This window comes from Tetrao urogallus (assembly GCF_951394365.1).
Source record: "Tetrao urogallus genome assembly, chromosome: 7".
NCBI classification, from domain to species: Eukaryota; Metazoa; Chordata; class Aves; order Galliformes; family Phasianidae; genus Tetrao; species Tetrao urogallus.
In genome coordinates, this window is record NC_136820.1 from 41,094,617 (window position 1) to 41,113,131 (window position 18,515).

Consider the following 18,515-nt stretch of genomic DNA (forward strand, 5'->3'; position numbering starts at 1 on the left):
CACGTCCCTAGGAGCAGTTTTCCTATGCCAATGCCTTTTCATATCTTGACTATCTCCTATTGCAAAATTGAAACCATTCTGTGGATATGGTAGAGCTGCTATGGAAGGAGATAGCAGAAAACAATGCAGGACTTGTCGAGACTATGTAGCATCAAAAAATTATCTTTCCATGAACAAACCTGAAACGGAAACCTGAACTTATTCAGCTGTGAGTAGAAGGGATTAAAAAAAACTCCTCTGTGATCAGAGGTCTATTAAGCTGCCTCGAAAATTATTCCAAATACACTGTTTTGCAGATAACAGTAGACAATCCTTTTGACTGACTTGTTTAAAAAGGTAAAGAAAGAATACAAAATTATTGCTTATCAAAGAGAGAAGCTGCACCATTTAAAATAACATGAAATTGTACCCCATGAATTATTCACAAGAGCTGATGTTACACCATCATTATTTCTGGATTTCCTTTTCACTGCACAGTATTTTGTGTCAGTTGTCTCCAACCCAGTAAAAGAGGTGGAGGTTTTTTTTTAATTAATCACACCTGATTTTTCTGATTTTTTTTTTCCAATTTAAAATGAATATATTCCAGGCAGTAAGTTGTCTTCACAGAGTCATGTTGAAACAGAAGATAGATTTCATTACCACTAGCTGGGTATAAAACATGCAGCGAAATTGATACGTACACACTGACTGATGTTTCTCTCCGTGTTGTGCCAGCTGCTGGGAAGCCAAAGTGTGATCCCAGTTGCATGCTGGCATTAGCAGTTACAAACTCCATTCTGTTCAATGTGAATTAAGCCCACTGATTTTCACAGAAATAAGTTCTCCAATGTAGGGCAGGTGCGATTCAAGTTTTGTGTCACCAAGTGCTGATTGCGGGTAGCAGTCAACATCTCTTGCAATTACCTACTGATTTTGATTTTCCTTTCCGAACACATAAATATGCAGGGCTATGAATTCTGTATTATGGAAGGTCTTAATGATCAGAGCATACTAGAAGTGAGAGCAATTCTATTAAAGTCAGCTGAAACATCAATTAGACCAGCCAAAACTCTGCTTCTCATTTTATTGGTAGAGCTGTGTCTGGAAACAGATGGGTGCAGACAGTTTGTTTTTATGACCATGGCTGAGCTTGTAACTGTAGTCCATAACATGTCATCCAGTTCTCCATATCAAACTTATTTGCTGAGTAAATCTACATACTTTTCTTGCCTACTGTCTCTTCTGTCAGTATCTTTCTGAACCAATCTGTTCAATCCCTACGTCCATAAGACTGATATTTTGGGAGATCATATGGGAAAGACAGTATTGCTTGCTTTATTTGTGTATCAGCCCAGCTCAGAGCAATATGGCTATATTGACATAAATATCAAAAATATATATTATCAATTATTGTAGGAAAAAGAAAATGAAAGATTTTGATTTTCTCAGCAAGCTTGCGGATGACAGCAAGCTGTGTGGTACGGCTGGCACACTCAAAGGATGGGAATGCCATTCAGAGAGACAGAGACAGGTTTGAGCAGCGAACCCAGGAGAACCTCGTCAGGTTCAACAAATCCAAGTGCAAAGTCTTGCACTATAGTCATGCAACCCTCACTATCACTGCAAGCTGGGGAATGTAAGGATCGAGCACAGCCCTGCTGAAAAAGACTTGGGGGTACTGGTGGATCACCGGACCAGGAGCCAGCAGTGTGCCTTCGCAGTTCAGAAAGCCAACCTTATCCTGGGCTACATCAAAAGAAGCATGGCCAATGGAGATGATCCTGCCCCTCTGTGCTGCAAGACTTGGAGTACTGCATCCAGATGCGGACTCCTCAGTACAGAAGAGACACAGACCTCTTGGTGCATGTCCAGAGGAGGGTCACAGAAGTAATCCAAGGGATAGAACATCTCAGCATGAGGACAAGCTGAACTGGGGCTGTTCATCCTGGTGGACATGATTGCAGCCTTTCAGTATCTAAAGGGAGGCCATAAGGAAGGGGACAGATTCTTTAGCCCGCTAAAGGCGGAGATAGGACAAGGGGAAATTATTTCAAAGTAAAAGAGAGTAGATTTTGTTTGGATATAAGGTAAAAGTTTTTTTACAGTGAGAGTGGTGAGACACTGGCACAGATTGCCTCATTCATAGATACATTAGAGGTCAGGCTCTGAGCAACCTGGTCGATCTGCTGGTGTCTTTGTTCATTGAGTTGGACTAGGTGACCTTTAAGAGTCCTTTCCAACTCAAACAATGCTATGGTTCTATGAAAAAACAAAATTAAAAGGCATTGATTTTACCTTGCTGACCCTTTCATGATTTGGGAAGTTTTGATTCATGAATGAATGTATGTAAGAGAAATCTTACCACAAGCAGCTGTCTGCAATGTATAAAACTGTGCTGCTGCTGGATGGCTACAGGTTTTAGGAGTTCACAGTGAGAAAGTGGCATTATTGAGGTGTAACTCAGACTACCTAAAATAGGCCAGATGAATCACCTCCCAGGAAAGTTTCTCTCCACTGACTGTAAAGAGAGTTTGCTGCAATTAGCTCAGGTACAGATATCTAAAATCTAGTTAGTCCAGATAGCTGAAATGAATCCCACCGCTGGTGGCCTGTGGTAAAAGCAAGTTGCTTTTCAGCTGCTTAGCTGTGGTGTGAAGGCCTGGAGTATCACTGACACAAAAAGATGTGTATGAGTGGGGTTGAGTTCCCCCCTTGGCTGTGAGAAGGGACACAGCCTGCCTGACCTTGAGAGCACCAGGAGAATTCATTACCTCACCAGGTCATCAGATGGGATCTGCCATCAGAGTGAGAGTGGCGTTTATGACTGTATTTTTGTTCTATATTGCAACTAATTAATTGGTGCCATTTTGGAAAAGAAAAGGTGGCAAATTCTCTTCCTGCTCTCCTTGTGAACACAGTGGTAGCCAGTCCCCAGCCTACACACTGACACAGCTCCCCAATTTTCCTTCCCCTGCTCCATTTCCTCTTCAAATTGAAAGCTATTAAGAGTCTTTAGGCAAATAATAGAAACCTAATGCCAGTGCGTGTTATAAATCGCTCACCTAGTTGCTTCTAGCCTAATGTCTTCTCAAACATTACTTTCACACAAGGCAGTGAGGGAAGGAAATGCTTCATGTACTCCAACAATCAATGGGTCAGGAGTTAAGGTCACAATAATGTAGCCCGTTTCTCCTTGTTTGTCAAATCATCTGAACACAGTGAGATTCCTGGGTCTTTAGTCTCAGGCTGGCTTCCCTCAGCAAGAATGTGGATCTTGGTGAGAATCATCCTGCTCTGGGATTATATCCTATTGCATTCTCCAAAGCACAGAGGATGGCATATGGCTGATAGTGCCAGGTTAGAGCTAGGATTTTATCACACCCAATGCTTTCCTCAGCATAGCTTAAAGATGAGCTCTATGTACGTCTAACACCTTAGACGTTAAATTAATCAATGTTTAGGAGGTAACTTGATACTTGCAAACAGAAATCACTTTTTGTAATGTGAATTATTCTGCAGGAAAAATAAATTAGGAAGTAATAAACTATGAACATGAGAAAAAACTTTGAAGGTTAGAGAGCTCTGGAACAGGCTGCTTAGAGGTTGTGAAGTTCCTTCTGGAGATATTCAAAACCCACTTGGACACCTACCTTTGCAACCTGCTGTAGGGAATTGCTTTAGCAGTGGGTTGGACGAGGTGATCTCCAGAAATCTCTTCCAATTCCTACAATCTCATGATTCTGTGCAGTATTAATACAAAGATTTGGTAATTACTTTTTTCTTTTAAGATAGACAAAGATGTGAAAGATCTCTTTAATTCTGAATCACTGAAGTAAACATGTAGACTTGAGAGCTGGAAAAACTGCCTAAAATGCCAATGCGATCAGTCAGTGTTAAAATTTTCCACCATCAACCGAGAATCCTATGTCTCATTTTCAGAGACAAATTCCCCCTACATTCGTTGAAAGCAATATCATGCATTTCACAGGGGTAAACTTCCAAATCTATGCACATACAAAATAAGGCATGTGAGAGAACAACCTATTAACATACATGCCCCAAAACATATCATGAAGCTGTCAGGCTGTTGGTTACATTTCTCACAATGCAGAGTGCTCTCACATGTAGTGTTGAGCAGTGGTATATTGGTCACAGATCACTTTCTCCATTTGGATCCCCCGTGAGGTGTAAATATTTCAGAGCTGATGCATAAGTCATGTACACCTGTGTTTCTGAGTGCCTTCATAGTGATACATAACTCGTGGGTATTTCTGAAAACGGAAGAACATGGGTTATATTTTCTGTCATTGCAAATGAAAAATATATGGAGACTTTTAATGTTTAACACTCAGACCAGTTCTGCAGATTCTTGGAAACTGTTGACTCCAGCCCTGGGCAACATCAACATCAAAGTGATGTGGAAACACATACACCTTGCCAGGCCGTGTCTGCACATGACTACCTGCTGGGCCCTGTGTCACTGAAAGCCAACATATGGAGCTAATTCACTCAAGAACTAACATTCTGAGCAGACTTTGCTATTACTGTATGGATATTCATTAGGATAACAAACAGAGGTATTCATGTTATTCATATTCTCATTCATCAATGTGTTGGGTGCCTTCGTATGACTTTTTCACTTGTGAGCAAATCCAAACCTCACAGAAAACACTGAACACATTGATCCTCATGCACTCATGATAGAAAAAAAAGATTGTTTATGGAAAAAATGTGTTTGAAATATTAAAATTCATCATACAAATCACTGGACTGATCGGGGGATAGGGAATGAGTAAAGTATACCCACTGAAGAGCAGGATAACTTCTGTAGATGGTTCATTCTTGTTTGCAGAGCCTGGTACAGTCAGTGCAAGGTGAAAGGGGAAAAGGAAGGGCACATTTCAGAAGGTGAAAGGATCAGAAAGTCAGGATAAAGGAAGGAAGCATCATTTCTCACTGCTCTGAGTAGTATCAATGGAGCTCTTCAGGTTCAGGAAGGCAGAGGTAGGGTTTGTGGGTTTCTGCACTAGGGAACTGCTTCTTGCTGTTTTGCTTCTACTGTACAGTAGAAAATAAGACCCTGAACATTTCTAAATAAATAAGTAACAAACCTGAGTCTTTTCACCAATGAAAGTAGTATAATGCCTCATGAAATGCTTGGGATTAGCCCATGAAAAGGACACAGTTAACTAGATGGGCATCAATCTGATCTAAACCTATTACTTTTCTCATGAAGGCAGTGCCCCTAAAGCACCAAAGTAATTCTGATGTAGAGAGTATAAATATGTTTCTTTGTATAAATAGAACAATTTATCCACTTCAACCTTGTATCTAGTAATACAACCAGGATAAACACAAACACTTTTTATTTTAATTTCTCTATTGCATTCTCCCATGGAGGCAAACATCTTACAGCTTCAACTTTCGTGGGTATTTTTCGTGGTTTTCCATTTGAATGCTGCCAAGTACATTGTTATGGCCAAACTATAACGTAATGAGAGATGAAATTGCAGGCACAGATGTACACTGTTGCACTAGCACCAAAAATGACTTCTGTCTGAGACTGCCATGACCAGAAGATCAGACACGTTTAACTGAACTTTCAATCTACTTATACCTTCCCCATACGTATCACATATGCTACAATGCCATGATAATACCAAACTTTTTGGACTACCGATGGAGCTATCATACTGGTATAAATGTAAGATAATTCTGGCATCATTTCCTGGTATATACATTACTAGCAACACCATCCTTTTACATTTACAATATTCTTTCCTTCTCTGCTCTGCTGTTTTCTTAGATCCAGCCTATGGATCTTATGAGAGAACATGGCCCCAACCCTGAAAAATCTCTGCAGTTTTTTGTTTCCTTTCTGATGCTCAACAGAATAATAGAAAATAAGAAAAACAGATTGCTGGCCTTATAAAATAACTCCTAAAGCTTTTTCACAGCTAAAATCAGATCACAGGAATAAGAACAAAGTGGACGTGTATATGGATTTTGTATTTGTTCTCAAGCAAAATTTGTGAAAACTAGAAGCATTTGGCCTATGGTGAGATTTTTTTCCTAGTCACCCTATGGCAAAAACTTTGAAGGATTCATTCATGCCTAAAGGCAGGCTTTGTTTCCACTGTGTCACCCTGTGGATATCCATGCTGGGGAGGGCACAGAACATCCTGGATGCTCTCCCCTTCCTGGAGCAGCACCCAGAGTTTAAGCAATCACCAAGGGTTTCTCAGTGCCATTACATGGGCACAACCAAGCTTGGCTTGCTCTGCTGTACATGTGCATACTTAAACACAGTATGCATGTATAGTTGTCAGATACATTCTGTTTCTCTTAAACTGCTTTGTCATGCCTGGAGGAAACACCTATATGCCAGAAAAAAATCCTTTTTTTTTTTCCCCCAGGATGTGCTTAACAATTCTCTCTTTTTCAGAGAGGTGCATTCTGAAATGTACTTTTCAACACATAATTTCAGTTTGGTCTCAGTTCATTCTTAGCTCTTCCTTCAAATTGTCTGCAGGGTTGAATGAACAACTTTTTCAGTGAAACTCATGCCCTGCTGAACTCTGTGAGCATTTTGCTACAATGCAGATTCAATCCTAACAAGTGCTTTACTGCACCAAGACAGGCAATCCTTCCTTTCACCATTAACTGAAAAGACAGTAGATGGAGCCAGTCTCAGGAAGGGGTGCTCCATCTGCCACAGCAGAAAAGGTACTGATGTAGCTGCTCTCAGAAAAACAAGAAGGAGACTGTACTGAGAATCAGGTCTGTTTGTTCTCTGACATTTTTAAAGAGCAGCTCCAGAAGTGTTACTTGCATTTTATTTAGCACTTCTAGTGCAATAGCAATGAAAACTAACATTACAGGGAGTGTGTGTTCCCACCTGAAAATGTCTTCAACAGCTCATAAAAACCAAGCCATTTTTATCAGCACTGCAGGAGATCTTTATTACCTCTCTACTGCATGTGCACTGCTAGGATGTAGTTATTGATTTAACAAGTAAACTTCGTGACATGCTTTTATCTTGGAATTAGCAGCAAGACTGAAATAGAGCCATTATTGTACTAGTAACACTGAAATGTGAGATTCCTGAATATTCCAAAGCCATATCTGCACTTCAACAAGCATCCCATTTAGGCTGTCTCTACAGCCACATCAAAACGTTGGCTGTGAGAACTTTAATAGTTATGATATCATGCTCACCTCCAGGCAATTTCACAACCTTTTTGTTTTTCTTTCTACAGGTTTGGACATCAGGCAAGCTCAGGTTATTGTGCTGTCATCGGGTACCAAATGTATAAATGGGGAATACATTAATGACCAAGGGCTTGCAGTCAACGACTGCCATGCAGAAATTGTGGCAAGAAGGGCATTTATTCACTTCCTCTACTCACAGCTGGAGCTACACTTAAGGTAAATAATTCTGCTGACTCTTTTTGAATGTTACATTGCCTTCAGTGGAATACATCCATCCGCCAAGCATTTGAAATATTTTTTTTCTTCATGTTCTTGTTTCTGAGTCTTTGGCTGATGAAGGACCAATATACTGTACAGTACAAAATGAGTATTAGACAGTCTGAAGTGTTGGATCATGAGCTCCCTTACTTTACCTGGCTTCCTTTCAGTAGCAATTAGACATGACTCATAAAGTTGTGTTTTATGAAGCCTAATGATTTTGTACGCACAGGCTTATTAACATCACACACTGGCCAGACACTAGAAGGAGGTCATTCTGCTCTCTTTAGACTTTTTCCTATCTTATTTGCTGTGCTGAAATATCTCAAAGAAGTGATTTACTGATAGTTAATGCCTTCATTGACTCACCAGAGAACCAAACAGTGTTCAGTACAGTAAACTTCTTGACAAAGTACAAAATGCTCTCATCCATTCCTTCTTTATTAAGTTTAGAAATGTTACAGTATCTAGAGTTACTATGGAGGAATTATTGTTTCTGTTTTCAGTCAGACTTTCCTTGTTACCATTTAAATGAGTCAAACACTGTCTGGAAGATCCTTACAAGTAGGATAACACCAGAGTCTCTTCTGGGACTTCACTAATCATTTCTATTCATCTGGAGAAACAGGATGGCTCACCCATCAGAACCTGTGGGAGGTCATCAGGAAGGTGGAGTTGGGATTTTTACTGACATTCAAAGTGGGAAAATGACAGACAACTGGCCAGCACTTAAATAAAAGAAGTGCAGTATACAAGGAGAAATTGTCCACACAGGAACAAACAAGCAGTGGAAGAAGGCACCCAGCAGAGTTGTTTAGTCTCCCTCCCATTCTGGAGGTTTTCAAAATCCAATGGAATAAAGTCTTGTCATCCGGTTTAAATAGACTCAAAGTGACTCTGATTTGAATAGAAGGCTGGTCTAGAGACTTGAGAACCCTGCCAGGATTATCATTTAATCCTATGCAATCCAAGCAGAAGTCAAGCTGAGGTGATGTTTACTTATATGGAAGAGAGAGAGGGAAGCAAGGAAAGAAAACAAAAAGCCATTATCTATAGACTATACTTCTTCCCTCCATTATTGCTTGCATTTTGATGGGATTTTATCCAAAGGCCATTAACCTTGGTGCAAAAACTCCCTTTGCTTTCTGAAGGCTTTGCACCAGGATTCAACTGTGTGCTCTTGTGAGCCCCTATAATATTGTTGGCTCCAAAGCAATGATAATGGGAATGGTGGTTATTTTCACTTCAGGCTGGGACTGAAGAGTATATTGAGTAGATGAGCTTGGCTAACAGAGGAGGACAAAAGCCTTGAAGGGTTTAATCAAAAACAATATTCTCTCTATTTCAATCTGAATTGCTGTCAAGTTTACATTAAATTATGTTTTCAGCAGTGTAGCAGCCCTATTTCTTGCTTTGTGCTAAAGTCTCTTGGGAAAGAAGTGCTGACACTGTATCTCAGACTATTGTATTGATTCACATCCCTAACATGTTCAGTCATATTATTATTTTATTTGGATCAATGTTAACAATCTTTTGTTAAGAGAATCCTCAGCGCAGCACAAGCTCTGTTCACAATAACTTCAAATGACTCCCTGTTCAGTGAAGATCAGACAGCACCGCTTCTCTGACCAGCACAAATAATAAAAATCTCAACCAAAATTGTCAAGGCTAAGCAGCTTTGAAAGACAGGGCTAGAGGTATTGTAAAGCACGTTTTGCTTTCTTAAAGTCCATGTGTGCTGTAATATGTTCTCCAATTCCAGTATTTATTGCTTGCCAGTTTTACACCATCATCAGGAGCTTTACCATATAGAGATAAAATGGGAGCACTGAAAGTGGAAAAAAGAAAAAAAAAAAAGCATTTTTGGCATATTGAAATCATATTTACCCCTTTCCTTTATAAAAAGAGACAATACTCCCACTGGCAGAGAAGCCATGTGGCACTGCTGCATAGCTAAGACAGTTTTTTCAGGACAGATGTGTTAAATCAGTTTCACTCTGACTCCCTGCATACTTGCTCCTCAGATTTGGGACTTCTATTTTGTTGCACATTTGCACTGACTCAGGCTAAATTCAAGTCCTCTCTCTCCTGGACCAGCAACTTTTTGTACAGACTGGTATATACACTGAAAACAAAAATATGAATCCCTAACTAAAGTTATAAAGAAAGCCTAGTGCACATCACAGGCTCAAAGAGCTTAAATTTTCCATCTCTCCCTATGAAACAGAAAAGATTATTCCATAGGGCAGTATCCCCTATTTGTCACACATCATCCTCCCACCAAGGAGGACCTGCTCAAACTGATTTCCATACATGGATTTCAAACTTCAGGAATTTTCAATACAGTCTTCATTGTCTGCAAGTTAGCTGGCCAAGTGTGGACTAGATACCCCAAGGCTACTATGTCATCAGGAGTGAGAGATGGGCATCTATGGAGTGTGACTCAGTAGACCCAATTAAGGTTCTCCTTGTAAATGAGATGAATTGCCATTTACTTCTGTTGCTGTACAGAGAGTATAAGGTGACAGCTTCAGATATGTGAACCATGGAATAGATCCATCCACAAGCTAAAGTTGCAGCAATATGTAAATTGTATTTTTTTCTCTCTCTCTTCATACTGTTAAACATTAGAGGTGCAGCTTTCCGAATTTTCTTTTGAAAGAGAGTTCCAGAATGGGAACTTTATCCTCTCTAAGAAGCAAGAGTGACAAATACTTCAAAAGGAAACTTTCTTTCAACAATTCATCGTCTAGAGCTTGAGTTAAATAAAAAGCTAGAAGCACAACTAAAATCTGACAGTTTCTAAGCAGTCTGATTAAAACTCCTACCCCTCCCAGATCTCATTTTTATGACAACTATAATCCTCAAGTTCTCAATACTTCCATGGAAAAGATGAGAAGTAAGACGCAAGTTTTCTGATGTACAAAAGAAGGATGAGAAAGGCCTTTTGAGAAGATTTCTCTAAAATTCACCCATCAAAAGGTACACAAATACCATAGCCTGATTATCTCACAATGATGGCTGTAAAATTCACATTGACCTCAGTGGGTTTATTTGTATCAACAGACCAATACAGAAGAAAAAAATCCAACACTTGGTTACTAGAGAAAAATAAAAGTAATGATCTATTCTTAAACCAACACTGTAATGTCTTAATGTTATAGTGGCCCTACAGGTGCCAGAGGGATGGTTTTGTAAGAAGTTCTTTAAGAGATTTAGATTCACACTACTGTTGATCTTAAAAGTAAGGAACGGTCTTCATCCAGTCCACTCAGGTCGTTTTTTTTCCCCCCTACAAAAAAAAAACAAAAAAAAAAAAAAAAAAACCATCTGCTGGAGATATACTATTTCTTATCTTCCTCCTTTTATCTTCTCAATGAATGCAACCTTTTTAAGCCATCTGTTAGTTTCTCTAGGATGCTGTGCTCTATGCTGAGCAATGGATGTAGCACTAGAAACTCCCTTTAACTACATTTACATGCTAAAAATAGCTTCTCTATTCTTTTTTTAGAACAACACACATATATTTAGCCACAAGTACGTGCCAAAATATTCTTGCCATCAGCTCAAAACAAATGCATACATGTTAAACAATGAATTTAAACAAAAGATTGAATTTACGACATTCTTAGAAGTTTCTCTTGGATTTGCCTCAAGTGCTAAGTCTCTAGCAATAAATCACAACAGGCAAAGGTTCAAGGACAAATTCTTCTCTTAGCCACTACCAAAGTGGCTGAGGTGGAAAGTGACACACTAATGTCACCCACTGAATGAACTCAATTTGTACACTTACTATGGGTTCATTCCTCATGACTTTATACAGGTGTGCATGGCTCTGTATGGTACTCACAAGTGCTGGGGTAGAAGTGACTTCACAGGAATGACTCTCATGGCCCACACAGCCACTTTTACACAAACCACTTGTCTCTGGGGTCTGACATCCCCCAAGCCTCCCTGAAAAGCCGCTGTTGACGATACTGCATCTCAAACTCATTTACAATATTCTCAGTGCTTATTTTGTTATCCCTATCCAACCACCAGGCAGGGAGAAATCTACTGTTTGAGTTCAGCCCCCAGAAAACCACACCAGAAATGGATCAGAAGCATACGTGATAAAGAGGAGTTCATTCAGTGACTCCTTGCAGATACTCATGGTTAGATCCACCACTGTACAATCAATAGGTGTACAATCAATAGGTATACAGAGGTTAGGCTCAGTAAAATTATCGCAGTGGAAAGCTAACAAAAAAAAAATGGAAATTCTATCCAGGATTATAGGCTTACAGTAAAACTCCACAAGGAGCAATCTCCAGAAAGATATCGTTCCTCAGTGGCAGTCAGCACTTAAATGGGATCTAGGACAAGTGCAGCCAGGCTCCACCCCTTCTGGTAGCACAGGTGAATTGCCTTCACCTGTGCTCCCACAGCTGACTCATTGTTTGCCACAGGTGGTCAATCAGAGGTTCAGGCCGTGATCAACAGTTCCCATACAGCCATCCATCACCCAATCTGTCAACCACTCTGGCCACAGAAGTTTCTCAGTACTAGAAAGAGCGTAAGGTTAATCCATGAGAAATAGTCACAGAATGGAGGCTGATTGCTGTGAGCTCTGGCAACCCAGCCCAAAAAATGACTGCTCCAACCCTACCTAGCAACTGTTTCCAGGTAGAGCAAGCTGCCCTGGCACTAATAAGGCTTAACATAATCACAGCAGATGCCTAGACTGCACTACTCTGGTTCTCCCAGCTGATTTTGTAGTGAATTATTTAAAACCAACTGCACTTGCTACAAAGTCCAAGCAGCAGGACTTAATTTGTAGGTATTTTATTATTTCAGAGAGCAGTATCAGGGCGATGGTATAATTAGCGTGGTTGGGAAATTCCACTGCAGCCTGCAGAAGGAAGGAGCGATGCAGCTCCCTGCCCGTGGTAATGTGCCTGTAAATTCCTCTTGACAGCAAACGCATCCCCGCATCAAAAAATGACAAAACACCCAAAGCGTGCAAGAGTGACAGCCAAACAGCTTCAATAATACCGAGTCTGCACAAGAAAAAAGCAGGCAGAGTCAGCTTGAATGGAATTCAAGGACTGCTCTGAGGCTGGGTAAAAGCAGCCCTGCTTGCACTGATGGAAGGCACAGAGACGAGCAGAAGTTGTGCCACTTGATGGGCTATCCTGGTGTGAATTAAATGGGTAGGGCTTCGGCTTATTAGGAGCCTTCTAGGAAACCACTACCTGCAGGTGCAGTTATACTCAGAGTCATTCTTACAAAAAGGCCCTTGAATTTTTGAGGGAAGGACCAGAGCATCAGCGTCTGTCATTAGAATTTCACTGATCACATTTTCACCTTCAAAGTGATAATCACCACCCAAATGTATATATCAGAAGCAGCTGTTTGTCAGTGAAATCACCCACGTCTTCACAAATGTAAATCATCTGAGAAATACACACAGCATAGCCCTAATGCAAGCTGCTGCTGCAAACTGCAGGATGGGGAGGGCTGGGCCTCCTGGGCAGCTGCTGCTAATGGAACTTAAGCGCTGTGTCCCCATCTAGCAGCTGAACCATTTCACAGACAAAAGCTTCATCTCAGTAAGTGTCTTTTTCAGCTCAACCAAGAAGGAGTCTGTGCAAGTTTTGTCTGCACTTCTCAGGTTGCTTTCTGATTTGGAGAAATGCCAAGTGGCCAAGGAGGGGCTGCTGGCCGAGATGGAGTGCTTATGGGTGGCTGTAGTTGAACAGAGAGGGAGAGTGATGCTTAGGGAGCAGGAGGGCTGACTGGGTCATAAACTCTGGGTGCTTTATTAGCAACCATTTCCAGTGGAGAAAAACTCACATCTTGGCTGCGGTCATGTTAATGGGATTTAAATACGTGGCTGGGCACAGCTGATTTTCTCAGCTGAGAATCTAAGAGATTCTTCATATGCCAGAATCTCTTTAAAATCAATGTGTTTATGCATCTGTGCTTTGTTTTTAGAATAGACTCCAGGTAAACAAGCCAAAGCACATTGACAGTTTTGACCCCCCCTTCAAGCATTTTTCACTTATTGTTTTTCTCTCCTTGTCAGCAGGCAAAATATATGATTCTTAGCGCTAGTAAAAACAAACAAACAGGAAGAAAAACACAGAGCAGAATTGTTTCTGATTTGGTGTGTAACAAATGACCTGGATCCTCTTTTGTGATCACAGCAAACGACGAGAAGACTGGGAGCGATCAATCTTCGTGCGATTAAAAGAGGGAGGCTACAGGCTGCAGGAGAACATCCTGTTCCATCTATATGTGAGCACTTCGCCCTGTGGGGACGCGCGCCTCAACTCCCCGTATGAAATCACAACTGACTGTAAGAGAAAATATTTCCCTCTCTTTTTTTCCCCTTTGTGCCTTTTATTGTTGATTTGTTTGTTTATCCTAAGACTAATCCTTCTTTTCTTGTTGACTGACTTGCAGAAAATATTTTTCTTGAAAGCAGAAACACTGAGAGGTATATGGCATGCGTGTCTGTGCAGCTGGTGCTCCTTCCCCCATGCTGAGAGGGAAAATCATGGCCAGGCAGAACTGGAATTTCTCTACCTTCCTGAGGCTCCATGGCTCTGCTGGGTAGTTCCCAACAGCCTGCGTTTCCTGATGGGGAAAGGAACCCCAGTAATCAGTAGACACCTTGGGAAGGATCCTCATGATCACACAGATTCTTGGAGCCACAGCCATGGGCTGGACTAGAAAATTATGTGTGCATTTGAGGCTGCATGAACTTTTGTTGAGGTTTAGGCAGTATGGATGTGTTGAAGGGTTGTATTTATACCAAATCTCTACTGTCCAAGCTCAAGTGGCTGGATTCTGAGTTGGAGCAATGAGATGAGATCAGGTAGCTTTAGCACCGGTTGAAAGCCAGGTTCATTCCAGATGCTACCTGCCCTTGAAGCAAACAATGTCAGGAGCATTATAGTAAGAATCCTTCCCAGACAATCCTGCTTGGGTCAAATCAACTGCGTGGTCACCAGATAGCAGATAAATTAGATGGAGTCTGTCAGGCAGTCTTTGGAGTCCCTGGTCCTATACTTATGATCTTCAAACAGGAATGTGACCTTATGGGGAGTTATGCTTTAGAGGTGACCCTGCAAGTGAGGTGAACAAGCTTTGAGCCAGTGCAAATGCCACCAAGAGAACTGCAGGATGTGTTGCCGTGAAGGAATATCTGACTTCCATCACATGTCCCAGTGATGTCATGATACCAGCCCCCCACAAACATTCTTGCCCCTGACATTGTCCCACTGTTGCAGAGGCGCATCATGGTTACAGACCACTGCACCACCTTTGCCCCAGGCCATGGTCACACTAAGGAACAAGGGACTCAAGAGAACTGTGGCTTGCTATCACAGATGTCTGTCACTCTATGATCCACTTCATGATTCATAAGGTGCACACTTCCCTCTATCCTGAGGTGTCACTTCTCACAAATGCATTTTACTGTGCTGCAATACTCATAGTGCTCACTGCTAAATGTACATATAATGAGAAATAGTTCTTGCCCTGACTACCTTAAATGTGAAGCAGGCAAGACAGAAGAATGAGGAGGGAAAAGCGTAGATACAGGAATGTAAAATTAATCATCCAAGGTCATGCAACAACCTGACTACCTCCCAGGAAAATTCATCTGATCATGGTTTCATTTCTGGTTCTTATTTGTAGGAGTTATTTATTAACGATTAAGCATTATTCTCTCCAGACTGGAATCCTTTTGTCATGTGTGAAACAGCAGCTTGCTGGGGCAAGAAACGAGAATACACCTATTCAGAAAGGAAATACTCTTCCTCTTTTGATGTGATTTCTACATTCTGTCAGTAGGGCATATAAAATAAAGAAAAGCAAGGAAATTTTTAAGAAGAAAGCAGCAAATAGACAAGTTCATGATGTGGCAGCAAAATTAGGAGACACAGACACCATCTTAAAAATAAAATTAAAAGCAAGTGTCTATGAATGTCAAATATGAATAGTGATTTTAGCCTCACACTTTAATATTAAGAGATATCAAAAAAGGCTTTATGTTTGATTAACCACCCTCGTATTTTTCTAATGTGGGCCATTGTCATGAATGGCCGCAGACTATCTAGGACTGGATGCTACCAAGAGATGAGGGGATACTTCTTTAATTGACAGTGCATGTAAGAAGCTACATTAAAAATATATTTTCTTGCAACTGCTGGTATTCACAGGGTGACCTTGTAGGGACCATGAAAATGCTTTTCCTGGTGGTTATTATACCAGCTATAGTCTGAATTAAAAAAAAACTGAGACAGCAAGGTCTGTGTGACTTAATGAAGGTTACAATGTGATGCAGAAATAGGCTTGAAGGGGCATCACTTGGTTTGTATTTCACTGCTTTAAGCAGCTCCCTCCACCTTTGTCCCATGCTCTTAAAAGCATTTAGCTCTGTATAAAAGCTATGTTGCCAAAAGCTGTCCTTCAGTGAGATAAGCATTTCATTTTAGCTCACGTTATCCCAGAGACATCTGGAAAGATAAGTATTTTATAATGTTTATCATTCACATCTCTTTTTTCTTTTCCTCCTCTCTTCAACTTCAGAAATAACCTTTCTTTTATCCAGTAATGACAAGGAACTCCAGATGAATGCTGTTTCATTTCTTAAACAACAAAGACGTTTCTCCTAGAGCTAGCACAAACCATCAAACATTGCTGATTATTCTCTAAAGATGCATTAACATTTTAAAACAGTGTCTCGCCATGTGGTTTCTGTTTTTGCAAAGGAGCATGATAAGCCTTTATCAATATAGTGAGTGAGTAAAATCCACTTCTCAAATCTCTTTCCAAAAATTTCCCATTATCCGCTGTGTCTTCCCAGCACCCTCGGGGAGGCCTCACATTTTCTTCTTATGAGCTTTGTTCTGGTTAGGGAGGAGATTAGCCAGCATGCACTTGAAACCCAGTTTATTTCTTGCTGGATAGTGCTGGGTACCAACTCAACTGCGTATGTAAGAATCTGACCTTACTGTGGTTCCTGTGAATGGCTGCAATGCAGCGCAGGAGAGGTTGGAGAGTCCGCAGCCATGATGGTTTCACTCAGGAAAGTAAGAGATTAGGGCCAAAAAGAGCAAATCTTGCATTGATTTGCAATGATGCCCTTCATGATTCAGAATGGAGCAGACTTGCTTGTCTCAAGACAGCTGTAAAGAAGAGGAAAAGTCCATTTGGAACAGGGCTTCTGTGAGCATGGAGAGCAATTCTATAACTCTTTTTTGGTGTCTGCAGGTCAGAAGGCTGGAAATCTGAAGCTTTGGAAGAGGCTGATACAGTCCAGGAGAGCAGGGAGGAGGCTGAGGGGAGAGGTGTTGGGTTGTAGAGAGCAGGAGAGACCAGGGTCAGTGGTGTAAAGAATGGGAGGCTGGGAAATAGCAAAGGTATTTCAGACTGCTGTGAGGATTTGTATGGATTTGTCCTGGGTCCTTCTCAGCTAGTCTCCTTCCCAACACTCTCCTTCTTTCCTCATTTTCTGAGGTCACCCACCAGGCTGTAACGTGCTATGCCATGAAGAAGCAGCATCAGTGCTGTAGGTGAGGTCATCTCCTTTTCCAGTACCTTTTCCCTCTGTGTACATGAAGGCAAGTTATGCTTGATTTTCTGACTTCAGATAGCACACACAGTCCAGCTCATGAGCTGCAGCTGCAGCCATGGGGACAGCTTGCTCTATAATATTTGTTGCAGATTTTGCACCTTTTCCTGAATCTAAAGCAAACCACCCAACAATCAAGCCCTTGATCTGATGAAGTACCTTCATAGTTAATTTAGGCTTCTTGACACGTTGGCTTCTTTTTTTTAAGCACCTCTTGAAAAGGAAAATGAGTTGCTTAAAAATTGAGCTAATAAATTCTCAACTTCCCCACTCATCCTTCCAGGCAGGATTTTACCTCTTTGACCATCTCTCTCCTAGAGATGCACTCTTTTTCACACAGACTGACAGAGGCAGACAGAATCTGCCCCAGGGCTCTTCTCCATTCTTGTCCCCTGGGCTGCTTTTCTATCTCTTGCTAACATGCTGTATTGCCTTGTACCATTGACTCTTTGATAGCCCAGCTCCTGTTTCATCCCATGCTCTCTTTAGGTCTGAAACACACCATTGCATCTGCTCCACAAGGGGTCTTCCTCCTGCTTGCCTATTAACCTACAGCTGTGTTGAAGCTCTCAGATACATGCATTCAGCAGAGCTCTATTTTAACAAGATCCACTTGCAAGCATGTGAGCTGGATCACTGCCCGAGTACGTGATATGATGGGGATAAGATGTACACTAAAGTTTGTGTAGAATCTGAGTAGTTGAGTGCTAAAAGACAAGTTTGCTCTGCCTACTTAAAGTACGCATTTCCTGCGTGAGCCCTGTGCTTTCCCTGCTTGTGCTTCTGACTGCTGCATTTTACATCTCATTCTCAGACAAAATGTTCTCTGCTAACCCTCAGAGCTGAGGGTGCCCTGAAACATTGTCCTGCTCACACCGGAGACTCAGCACTCCATGTTCAGATGGAGCCTTCTTGGACAGAGTGGCTGCAGAAGGCCACATTCAAGCAGAAACCATTTCAGGAGCATGTCCATCTCCAATTGGTAGACACAAATGATCTGTAAATGTCAAGAGATTCTCAGCCCCAGAGCTCTGCGTTCAGGGTCCTGCAGGCAGATATCAGGGGTACAGATACATTGATGGCATATGTGATGACACATATGATAGAATAACACCCAAACTTTTGATTTTGGTAATTGTTATTGAAATTGCAAGGGGAATAATAGAATCGTATAATCACAGAATGGCTTGGGTTGGAAGGAACCTTAAAAATAATCAAGCTCCAGCTTACTGCCATGGTTGCCACTCACTAGATCAGGAATGAAATCTCTGCCTTCTGCCAATCCCATGTTTTATTTAAATGAAAAAAAAAAATCTTGATAAGGGGGAAGAAGTATTTCAAGAAGAACCATCTGAGTAACTCAGTGACCTGAAAAGAAATCAGATATCTGTAGTTATTGGAAAAGGCAAATTCTAACATACTGACATATGCTCCTGTT

The 18,515-nt window shown here is 41.1% G+C and overlaps 1 protein-coding gene across 1 annotated transcript in view; it reads left to right on the plus strand.

The window, feature by feature from the left end:
* The window catches only part of ADARB2 (adenosine deaminase RNA specific B2 (inactive)), a gene marked incomplete at both ends in the record, with an annotated part of 289,606 nt that overhangs the window by 244,821 nt on the left and 26,270 nt on the right, over nucleotides 1-18,515 (plus strand). The window contains 2 exons of the mRNA XM_079538144.1: nucleotides 7,242-7,410; nucleotides 13,641-13,792. Of these exons, the coding sequence (XP_079394270.1) occupies nucleotides 7,242-7,410; nucleotides 13,641-13,792 (321 nt within the window). The remainder of the gene's footprint in view (nucleotides 1-7,241; nucleotides 7,411-13,640; nucleotides 13,793-18,515) is intronic.